This window comes from Mesocricetus auratus, unplaced genomic scaffold (genome assembly GCF_017639785.1).
Source record: "Mesocricetus auratus isolate SY011 unplaced genomic scaffold, BCM_Maur_2.0 Super-Scaffold_15014, whole genome shotgun sequence".
Classification (NCBI taxonomy): Eukaryota; Metazoa; Chordata; class Mammalia; order Rodentia; family Cricetidae; genus Mesocricetus; species Mesocricetus auratus.
In genome coordinates, this window is record NW_024429186.1 from 32,584,440 (window position 1) to 32,596,582 (window position 12,143).

Genomic DNA, 12,143 nt, shown 5'->3' on the forward strand with positions numbered 1-12,143 from the left:
CACAGTGCAGACCCTGTTAACACAGATCCATGCAGAAATGGTTTACTTTTCCAAACCTCTGATACTAGGATTGTGTTTGTTACTCTAAAAAAGTGATCGAGAGTTGACTGTGTACGGTGCTGTGTACCTTTCAAGATTTATTTTTACTTTATGTGCATGTATGTCTGTGTAAATGAATGCTACAGGTATGTGGGTGACCATGGAGGTCAGGAGAGGACACCAGTTACATACAGGCAGTATGATACAGGTGCAGGGAACAGAACCCAGGTCCTCTGGAATAGCAACAAGTGCCCCTAACTGCTGAGTCATCTCTCCAGTCCTAAGGGAGCACACCTTTAATCCCATCACTCAGCAGGCAAAGGCAGAATTCTAGGACAGCTAGGTCTACAGGGAGACTCTGTGTCAAGGTGGGGGATAGATAATTTATTTGAAAAATGAATATTAAAGCTTAGGAAATAAAATTAGAGTACAGTACCATGAAACCCCCACACTTGAGTGCTTACTATATATGCTTGGGACAACAGTGAAGATGGTAAATTGCTTCTTTCCCCTAATGGGTCAAAATGGCTCCTCAGTCCCCCAAACCCTTGATGGCTTACTTGTAAATAAGGTCAGCTCACCGCTCCACATCAGAGCCCAGCCTTGTAGAAGCATCTAGGAGCTGACACACCCTAGTGGGCATGACCCTGAGGTGCACAGTTGGGCCCACACAGCTCCGGTAGGAACATTGTTTGTTCCTGAGACCTCCAGGCCACCTCCTCCATGCTTTCCTGCTTATCTGTCCCCTTATTTAACCTTCCAAACCTGCCTACCGGCACTCAGCCCTCCCCACACCCAGAGGCACCTCCATCATTTTCCCTTGACGTGTCTACTTTCATTTTCCTAGGACGAATCATTTGACAATCTCCTGCCCATATTTCTAAGCTCGCTGGGTCTTGCTGTGCGGGTTTCGTGTCCTCTCTGGGGTTTCTAACACCAATCATCCGCAGGTTTCATTAGCATGCTGTTTACCCGTCTTTCAGACCACTAATGAAGATGTGAAGTGTGCCACCAATCCTCACAGCCCCCACCAGGTGCCCCTCCCTTGTCTGTGCTGGAATCATTATCCTTCCCTGTGTGACAGGGTCAGAACCAAACCAATTTGCATCAATCTTTGGTGCTTTGGGAAGCGCCATCCGCGCTACAGTCCTCTTGTAGTTACAACTGCTTCAGTTGCTCTTCTGGAGAGCTCCTGTCTCCTGGGGGAGGGGGGTATGGGGTCCAGCCAGCCCTCTTGGCTGGCAGGAAGCCTCAGAGCTACAGCAATGGCCAGGCAGGACTCAGGGTTGCACATGGCTGCCATGTTCCCCTCTTTGTGTCTTGAGCTGCACTTTTTGGGTAAACGAAACGAGCAGCACATTCTGGCAGCGGAGCGAGCAGATGTGTCTACTTTGGGCTTTGCACTTCTCACCATGTCATCTGTTTCTATTGACACATAGGGCAACACTCCTTAGGATCCTCCAGGGCCTACGAAGGCTCCTGGGCCTGATGTTCCAGCCGGCAAGGCTGAGGCGGGTTATCACTTCTCGGACAAGGCCTGCTACTCTCCATCTCTGCCCCGGTGCTCCTGTCTTCTCCCTCAACATCTCATCTTGTGGGAGAACCTGAGTTTGATTCCCAGGACCCGTGTAAAATCCAGGCATAGCTGGGCGTACCTGCAATCTCAGCACTGGGAGGTGGAGATAGGAGGATTCCTCAGGCTGGGCTGGTCAGCCAACCTAGTTGGTCAGTTCTAGAGTGAGAACTCTCTCAAAAAATAAGATGGAGAAGCAATGGAGAGACGCCCAACATTGCTCTCTGGACTATGCACAGGCATACATGGTCATGTAATCTCTCTCTCTGTCTCTCTCTCTCTCTCTTTCTCTCCCTCCCTCCCTCCCTCCCTCCCTCCCTCTCTCTCTCTCTCAAGCACGCACGGCAAAGCAGCAGTGACAGATTGGGGGGGAGGTAAGTGTGAATAGAGGGCTCTTGAGTTGGCTTCTGAGCTGCCCTGTGTGTGTAGACTACTTCTGGCTCCAGGCCCCCGTGGTCCTGACCAAGGCTCCCCTGGTCATTGCGTCCAGCTCTTCTAATCTGCATTCTACCGTAAGTCACTGACTTTTCTAACTTGATTCTTCCCTGCTGCTCTTTTGTGTGGAGCTGAGGGCAGGGGCCACTGTGGCTCCCGGAGCTTGGCTGCATCCAGGAAGACCCCAGGATGTGACCTTCAGCCTCACTTGACCTGAGACCCTAAGGGTTGAGGAAGCTGTGGGGGAGGCCCCAGTGGGCCCTGCTCAGTCCAGGGAAGAGAATGAGACCCTGACTAACCTTATACCTGGAAAGCCCCTGGAGGAATGTGGAGCGAGCAAAGGCCAGGGCATCATGAAGCAGGGGAATGCATTCCTGGGGAGTGACTGGAATAACATCAGAAACTCAGGATGAAGACCAGTGTGACAAAGGGCTTAGACACTCACGGTAAGCCCAACATCAGCTCAGACACCTTTCAAGGTCATGGGACAGACTTCCCTCTAAGTGTGTTTTAGCCTCGAATGGTCTTCCAGAGTCAACAACTGAATTCACCAAGTGCACATGCTAGCCAGCGGTTACCTCAGGAAGTAGAAGGCGGGAGGGAAGGGTAAGAGATGCTACTCTGCATTTATTACTCCAGGGTTACCATATTTCCCCTGAAAGTGTCAACAATTTTAAAAATGTGAGTAGAAAAATATTAAATATGCCGAGTCCATCTTTAATAGAACCGACAAGTAGTCCTACAATGGTTGCACGGCCTGCACCACTTCTCACTCAGTTGCTGTAACTGCTCTAGGAGTTAGTGGCTACTATTGGACCCATGTCATTGGCAAGGTACAGAGGTCCGTTAATCTACCCAAAGTCACACTCCTAGTATTGGCTGGAGCAGGAGTTGGGCCATGGCACTCTGTCTTCAATCTGTACCAGGTCATCGGCCTGTTTCTTTGAAGTGGGAAAGAGTCTAAGGAGACAGGAGAGTAGTGACTTGCCTAATCCATCCCGATCTCTCTAGGAATTTAAGGGATTTTTCTTTTATTTCTGAGATGGGGTCTTGCTATGCAGCTCAGACTGTCCTTGAACTTGTGATCATGCCCAGCTAAAACAAATTATTGTTATTATTATTAGAGACAGGGTTTATCTGTGTAGCCCTGGCTGTCCTGAAACTTTTCTGGCCTTGAACTCACAGAGATCCTTTTGCTTCCGCCTCCCGAGTGCTGGGATTAAAGGTGTGTGCTGCCACCACTCAGCAACAAATTTTATTTATTTTTGCATTTACTGAGAGAGAGACAGAGAGTTCACGTGCCCATGCCGTGGAGCCCATGTGCCGACAAAGACAATTACCAGGAGGCAATGCTCGCCTTCCACCGTGTAGGCCCCAGGGTCCACTCAGCTCTTCTGGTATCTTCACCTGCTGGGCACCTCACAGACATGGGGGAATTCCTAAGTGCTATCTGCCATGTACTGTTTTACATTCTGCTTACCAAAGAGACTGCGTGTGAAGTGCAACACACTTGGACTTCCTTCGACACCTCCCGAAGGCTACTGAAGAGTCAGGTATTGTTACCACTGTCTATTGCACAGTAAAGACGGGAAAACAGAATCACTCTGAGAGTTTTGGTTCCTTTGATCCTATGTAATTAAGCATTTTGGTTATTGGAGGTCACCTCCAAAAATATCAGGTATAGATCAAAATAAAGATGAAAAACTGTGAACCAATTCTGCTTAGAACTCAGGGTTCAGATTCGCACAGAAACTCTCCCCACACCCTTTGTCCCGGGTGACAGTCAAGTTTACCACTGCATCACCGCAGATACTTCTGACATGGGTTGCAATCACGGGGCTGGATTTCTCTTCATCAACCAGCCAACCCGAGTCACGTAGAATGAGCTAATCATGACTGCCTGCCTTGGCAAACAGGTTCTCTTTCTGTTTTTTCAAAGAGACCATCCAGGAGAGCTAGGGCCAGGAGGCAGGGGAAGAGCCGGGGACTGGAAGGTGACAGGGGCTAGACATGCTGGCAAGCAGGATGAGGAGCAGTGTCCCCGGCAGGCCATGGGCTCTCTGAGAGCAGCATCTTCGTGCAGGCTGTGGGTAAATCCTCCTTGACATGGCCTGAAGAAGCTCAGTGGAGGTCCGGGTACCACAGCCAGACTAGAGCAGACACATGGGAAAAGGAGCGAGGGGACAGAGGGAGAATAAACACAGCAAGGTTTAGCAGAGTGGGCTTCCTGCAAGGTCAGGGCATAGGTGCTTAAGGGATGGAACCCAGGCCGTGCCCAGTGTAGCTCTCCTCTGCCTTCTGGGGTTGGGGAAACCTCTCACAAGTTGCTTTGTTTAGAGACTCTGTCTTCCTCCCTCCTCCTCCCTGCATCTGTCCTCTGGTTAGAGTCGTGTGAAGCGGAAGACAATTTGGGGCTTATTAGTGTCCCAGGGAGACATGTAACTTGTGCTGCTTGGACCCAAACAACAAGAGTCTTAGCAGCAAACTCCAGCCGAGAAAGGACTGAGGAGTTGTCTCACCTAATCACAGGGAACGGCTCTCTCTGTGTTTGTGATTCGGTACGGTTGTCCGATCGGTTTTGATCGCTTTTCTCTATTTGCTGGCTCAGGCCATGCTGGAATTGTGCTAATTAGAAGAGAAATGGACAGAGTGATCCTGTCAGCCCTGGTTACTGGTGGGGACAAAGCAGAATATTATTCTGAGGCAATGTTTTGTAAGAGCCCTTCTCCTGCTCTCATTAGGAGGAAGAGGCCCCCAGGAGGGAAGTTCCGAATGCTTGGCCTGGCTAATGGAGCATGGGGGTGTTCTTGTGCAAATTAACTGCACTCACTCGTGCCAACCAGGGGCCTCACAGTTGCACCTGGTATCACCTGAAGCCTCCAACTGTCCTTGATCTAAAAGAAAAAAGGCCCGACAAAAGATGGGGAAGGCTGAAGGCCTTTTCAGACACAGGGACACACTTCCAAAGTGGCAAAGACTGATTCTAAATAGATACAAGCAGCCAGTTACAGGCTAGTCAGAACTTATGAACTGAACTTGGAGAGATCTCTGCTCATTCAATGGGCTGCTGCGCTAGGGTGGTCTTGGATCTCTCAAAGGATGGAGAAGATATAAAACAGACAACATGACTTCATGCTTGGAAATAAAGATAGGCCAAGTTTAAGCTGCTAAGAAACCACTTATTTGACCCCTGGAGCCAGCTACCTTGGCCAACCTGCCTTCTTTCCAACCTGCGGCCCATTTTCGTGCAATGCCTTAATGCTGGGGGAGAGGGGCTTCACTGCAAGACACTCATGGGTAATCCAAATGCTGCTCTGTGATCTGGGAGTCATTTCACCAGCCGCATCGTCCTTGTCCTCATCTGAGTGAACCACAAGAGCTACAACAATAACAAGACCAAACACCAAGGAGCAGTTGGCAAATGCCAGCTTAAAATTCTAGGATGGGCCACAAGTGGCGGCACTCTGGAGGCAGAGGCAAGCTGATCTCTGTGAGTTAGAGGACAGCCTGGCATACATGTTAAACTCCAGGACAGCTAGTACTACGTGATGAAATCCTGTTTTTGTAAAAAGAAAAAGAAATGGATTATACGGGCCAGTGAGATGGCTCAGTGGGTAAAAGCACTTACTGCCAAGCCTGATGTTCTGAGTTCAAGTCCTGGACCTCCAGGGTAGAAGGAGAGGACTTCCAGAAGTCACCCTTTGACCTCCACACATGACTGTTCATGAAAACACACACAATGAATGTCCAAAGGTTTAAATTATGGGAAACATGTTTTATATTAAAAAGATAAAGAAAATTAACAAGGGTGCTTTGTAATTAACAAAATTAGTATCCTATGTGAGCTGTGTTATCAATTTGTTTTCCTTAAAATGGAATGTTTTCTCGCTGGACGGTGGAGGCGTATGCCTTTAATCCCAGCACTCAGGAGGCAGAGGCAGGAGGAGCTCTGTGAGTTCAAGGCCAGCCTGGTGTGCAGACTGAGTTCCAGGACAGCCAGAGCTGTTACACAAAGAAACTCTGTCTTGAAAAACAACAACAAAAAGAAAAATAACAACAACAAAATGGAATGCTTTCTCTAGAAGGACAGGCTCTGGTGAAGACAAATCCACTATTAGCATGGGACAGAGCCCAGGTGAGTACTTCTCTGGGTCTCAAACAAGGAACTCATACTAAAGCAGATGAAGAGGTCTTCCATGAAGACATGGGAGACCTAGACACGCAGGAGGGAGACATAATCCCAGGGAGCCTGTGACAAAGGACAGCAAGATCTGGACTCATCACTTAGGTGTGATCTTGTGATCGGGTGTGATCATCGTCACAGGAATGGCACATCTCCAGTGGGGTCACCAAGGTCTTATGGGAAAAAGAGGTCTGGTGTGTGGAAATGTAATGGAGGCTTTATGAGACTCCATGGCTCGGACCCATAAGGCACTAGGACCTGCTCGGAGTAAGAACAATTCCTACTGGACGAGAGACTTTATGTGTGAGAAGAAAGAATCCAAACTGAAGGATCAATAGGATGTTACTGTCCACTGTTTGGAGGAGAGAGATGGATCCTTGACAATATACAAGGTGGTACCAAAGGTTTCTAAAGGTTCCTACTGGGACAGGGAATTTAGCAGTAATGGGCAGGATGGCTGATTTGGACTTGTCACCTGAGTTGTACTTTTAATGAGTCTAGGCTTTAAACATGCAGCTTGGCCCTTTAAGGGAAAAATTCAACCTCCTATACAAGGGACATATTTATTATGAAGACACATTATACACAAAGTATAATCCTCTAACATTCTAAAATACATATATATACTGTACATAAATTTATATTACCAATATAAAAATACATCATTAACATTTCTAAGGATGACAAATACAAAAACAATAAATATCACAATTCTAAAACATCTACTTACATTAATTTAAGTGCTGGTGAATAGGATGACAGTAAAAAGGAGGAGGCCATAGCAGATCAAAACACCAACTACTGGCTTCCCATTACAGACGAGTTGGTTTGGGGGAGCTATCCCAGTATTCTCCACATACTTTTCAATGTCCCCAAACTCTGAAAAGTGCCTGATGTCATCAACTCTCAAAAACAGAGTGAAGAAAAACTTGACATAAGGCATTATTTTCTGATCACTCGCACACACCCACTTTAACCGCATTTAGTGAGATAAAAAATGTCAATCACAGACTTAAGCTTAAAATCAACTCCCTTCTAGGGAGTACTCCAGCAGAATGCTTCTCTTCTCATACTTACCTACTGTGGTTCATATTTCATTGCGTTTTCCTTTCAAAAAGTAAGATTGTGTTGATCAAATAGCACTAATAAAGGGGAAAATGGAACAGCAATTCTAGCGTTAGGCACAAATGTCAAGAATGGCCAAGGAGCTTGCTATGAACCTCAAGAGTACTGTGCCCTAACAGATGCGTGGCCCAGACTTGGCCACAGCTTCTCCTGTGCCCAAACTCCCACTGGATGACTGCCACAGAGCTGTTCTTCTGATAATACCGAGGGAACTTTCTGAGCTTTTCAAAATGTGAAAGACTAGTCTAATCCATCTTACCCATGGGCAAGATTTTCAGAGTTTGGCAGACACATACAACTAGCAAAGAAGTCTGTGAGAGCTGTATTTAAGCCAGAATATTTTCCTATGGGTGTGTTTTTATCATATAAGCGAAGTATCTGATGCGTGGCTGAGAGGAGGAAAAGGGGGACAAAGCATTATTAGCATTCGATTGCACACACTAAGTCAGGGAGGGCTTCTTGTCAGTCAAATGGGGACTCTCACAACCATGTCCTCCCACTAGAAGTCACACTTACTTTTTTACTTACACATGTCAACAGCCTAACTTTTTTCTTATCTTCATACTAGTCTGGAGGTCTAGAACTCGGGGTGACACAGCATGAGCCCTTCACTCTACAAGCCAATCCCACGAAGGCAGCCACTACAAGAGCTCCACTGGTCTGGAGTTAGACCCTGCAAGGTGGGCCTGGGAGGTGGGGAAGGGGCAGCGCTAGGGCAGGAGTGTCCCTGGAGGTATAGACTTAAAAGGAAGGCGTACATTTCCAGAAGAGCTTCCTTCAGAAATGGAAGTCACAGACTCTGTCGGGTCTGAGACCATTCCCAGGTCTGGTCCAGAATGCAGTTGGTCTCTGATGTCCTCATCGTGAGTGCTTCTTAAGAGATCAAGTACAGCTCAACAGAGCCCGGTAACCCATGTCACACTGACTCTGCCATTACAGAATCAGGGTCATTCCAAGGTCCCGGGACTCCTGCACTACTTCTGGAAAGGACCTTCCAGAATGACAGGGACTCTATGTTACCAATACACAGAGTTGCGAAGCCGGCTCGGTGAATGGCAATGATCCTTGGGTAGAACAGATTCTTCTCTGGCTACCAAATGTCCTCAGGTGCAGAGTGCCAGGAGCAGGGGAGTAGGAAGTTCAGGCTCCAGTCTTTCCCAAGCATGTGGTGTGCCTCATCAGAGCTACACTGGGAAGGGAACTTGGCTATGGTCTTCAGGACACCTGTGCAGGAGCGTTTGCTACTTCTTGGGCTTCTCTAGGATGTTCAGGAATTTGCCTCTTGTCATCTCTCTGGCTGAAATCACAAAGTAAACAAAATATTAATGAAAATCTAAAATAGAAAAAAGGGAGTACAGGAAAATTTAAGTTAAAAACACAGATTGGAACAAGAGACCCAACTTCCCCAAAGTGTCTGATTTCCACCCTTGTCCTGTGCACCTGCACTTACATGTTAATATAAAAAGTATATTGGTAATTAAATCAATTGGTACATAGTTAAATAAATTGTATACCAAACTGCTACCCCAACAAATTCAATCATCACTAGTGCTCTAAAAGAGGCAAACAAACCACTACTGACAATTAGAACTGGACAGCAAATCTGAAGTTGGCAACTGTTTAAGTATAGATGAAGGAGATGGTGGCTGGGGGGGGGCAGGGGAGACTATCAGCTATCCTTACAAAAACTCCTAAGGGAATTCCCAGTAAGCCTCTCTGTTTCTCTGTCTCTCAACTCTAATATGCATGCATGTTCACTATCTTCTGGAGTTTGTTCTGGGAGGCTAAAATCCAGCCAAGATTAGAATCTTGTCTGGACTGTTGGTCTCTGCACATTTATAAACTCAAATCAAAACCAGTCATCACGTAGCAGTGGAGGCCCTGTGTGCTGTAATATACCAGGGTTTATATTCCCTCAGTGCAGTTCATCTGGGGATGGTGTAATAAAGCAGGGTTTATAGAGCTTTGGTCTTCTCTCTCTTGGCATTGTCAGTCCGTAGGTATTTAATATAGCCAGGCAAGGTTTATGTGTCTTTCTCTGACTTTCAGCACCATCAATCTCTGAAACCTAGTTACTGCTAGCTTTATTCAGCTACTTTCCTGTATGGAAGGAAGGCTCCAAAGTAAAAGTAGAACATTTCCCAATTAAAAGTGGCACCATTCTAGAAGCCCCCCATCGCAATAAGCATGTGCGTGCAATGTAACCCCATCCCGCTTTAACCCCATCTTCACTCCACAAAGCAATTTCTAGATCTCTTAAGTGGATTTAACAGCTCTGAAAGTTTCTGATGGCTAGGCTGGAAAGCCAGGAGTCTTCCAGAACTATGCAGTGGACATAGGACAGGCGGTCTCTCACTGCCTCACAAGAACATGTTCTTGGCTAAAGAAAGGAAGTAGCTAGGGAGGTGCCTACAGCAATGAAAAGGATGTTTGCCCCATCTTCTTGTTGCCTTTATCTGGGACAGAGCAAATGATGAGACAGATCCCCCACTCCATCAACCAAAACTTAACAGCTGCTTGTTTGCCAGGCCTGGTGGTAAAGGCCTAGAATCCTGGCCAGTCACAGACCTAGTCATAAGATAAAGTAGATAAAATAAGGCCTGGGGATGTAACTCAGTTGGCAGAGTACTTTCTAGAGTGTAGCAGGCTCTAGGTCCAATCACCAGCGTGGCAGAAACAGTCCCCAGCGTCCCTGCCCATACCCTCGTTCCTTATATGTACAATCTGTCATGACAAGGAGGCTTCTGGGTCACCGGCCCACCCTTCCCAGTGTTCACTAGCTCCTGAGATCCAACAAAAGGAGGAAATTCTGTCAGCTAGGTATGCAAGTTCAGGGGGAGTGTCTCGGTGCTGCAAAGGCTGCCCAAGCCCAAATCTTGGTGGGTTTACTCAAGTTTTGTACCTGTTTCTTCTACTAAATTGAATAATGCTGGTTACATAAACAATAATATGAAAAGAAAAATAGGAACACAGGAAGTGCTAATGCTTCCTCTAAAGTCAATTAAGTCTAGACAGTGGTTTTCGGTGAACTATTCTCTCTGTGATATGTTTTTATTTTTATTTCAAGAAAATTATTTCATTTTCTTTTCTTGAGACAAAGTCTCTATGTAGCCCTGGCTGGCCTGGAACTCACTAGATAGGACAGGCTGATCTCAAACTCACTGACCCACTTGCCTCTGTCTCCCAAGTGCTGAGATTAAAGGCACCTACCATCCCCAGTAAACAACAATAGACTTTATTTTATGTGTGTGTGTGTGTGTGTGTGTGTGTGTGTGTGTGTGTGTGTGTGTGCACATGTCACAGCACCCATGTGGAAGCCAGAGGATAGTTTGTGGGGTTAGTTCTCTCTTTCTATCCTGGGTTTAAGGGACTGAATTCAGACTGTAAGCATCTGAGCCATTTGATGGAAGTAATGCCAAATTAATGGAGATCAGGGGTCAAGAACTAACTACTCTAGAAGAAATTCAATCAACTACTTAGCTAAGGGGAGAAAGCAAGGATACCTTATAGAGAATCTGAGATTTGGAGCTGTGTGGTAGACTGTTTTCCTAGTACTACATAAACTGAGCATGGGGGTGCATGTCTGAAATCCCAGCACTCTGGAGACAGACAACACAGGAGGGCCAGAGCTTCAAGGCTGTACTCAGCTACAGAGTGAGTGAGAGACCAGGGAGACTATAGGGGGGGAAAAATCAAAGAGAACAAAGAATTTGAACTCATTTCTAGCTCAAGTATGTAGTCGCTGGGTAAGCCTCACCTTCCTGTTACAACAGGAGCAAGCAGAGCCCATCTCTACCTTCTCTTGGATACTGTCAATATAGTGGCAATCACTAACACAATCATCTTTAGAGAGGACAAGTTTTATTACCCCTCACATTTTCTGAGTGAATGAATAGATCAATGATGATGAGGGAGGTCAGGTATCTCAAAACTCCACTGAGTGGAATCTCTAGCTTAACCCAACCTTTACAAATGTACTTACTCTTTGGGGTAGAGTGGCTACAGGGGTTAACTGCTTACTCTTGAGGGTAACTCAAGCAGCATGAGCCTGCAGTGTGGCAACCAGGAACAGGTAACACAGAACCCTGACACACCCTGATTTCAAACCTCCCAATTTCTTACTGTTATGTAAAATAGGGATTTTTATTTATGTGTGTGTTTTAGCTGTATGTATGCATGTTTAGCACCTGAAGAAGACAGAAGAGGGAGTCAGATTCCCTGGAGCTGATGTTATAGACGGTTGTAAGCTGCCATGTGGATGCTGGGAACCGAACCCAGATCCAGTGTAAGAGCACAAAGTGTTCTTAACCACCAAACCATCTTTTTGCCTCTTACTGTTGTCCCAACCCAGAGTGAAAGAATGACCTGGATGGTTAAGACTTAGAATTTTAAAGACTCAAATATTTGAGGGCTCAAGAGTCTAAAAGGAAAAATAAGCAGAGATTCTGAAGTCTCTCAGTGGTAAATTTTCCTTGAATTTAACCAATCCCTTTTCGTAACAACTCCTTTTCCACTCAATCATCTCTCCCCCTTCAACCTAATCCAAGTACACAGAGTTGCAGGAAACCACTGTAAAAGTAAAAGCAATTCAAAAGACATCATCTTCTACATGGGAGGGGAGAAAGTTTCCCTTCTTGCCAGTCCCATATAGGAGATATACGAATGTATGACATAGCCGCTCCCTAAAGAGGGCTGTGTCCTATAAATCAGATCCTAAGCACCAACCCCTTTTTGTGCACAGGGAAATTGCTATGGGTCAGGGGCTGCTCCAGAGCAAGTGCCCTCCTG

The 12,143-nt window shown here is 46.4% G+C and overlaps 1 protein-coding gene across 2 annotated transcripts in view; it reads right to left on the bottom strand.

The window, feature by feature from the left end:
• Positions 1 to 5,801: 5,801 nt before the first annotated feature.
• The window catches only part of Lin52 (lin-52 DREAM MuvB core complex component), an 82,376-nt gene continuing 76,034 nt past the window's right edge, over positions 5,802 to 12,143 (bottom strand). For both annotated transcript variants that reach the window (XR_005876214.1, XM_005086386.4), the window contains one exon: positions 5,802 to 8,652. Coding sequence is in view for 1 of the 2 variants with exons in the window: in XM_005086386.4 (XP_005086443.1) it covers positions 8,597 to 8,652 (56 nt within the window). In the remaining variant the exon portion in view is untranslated. The remainder of the gene's footprint in view (positions 8,653 to 12,143) is intronic.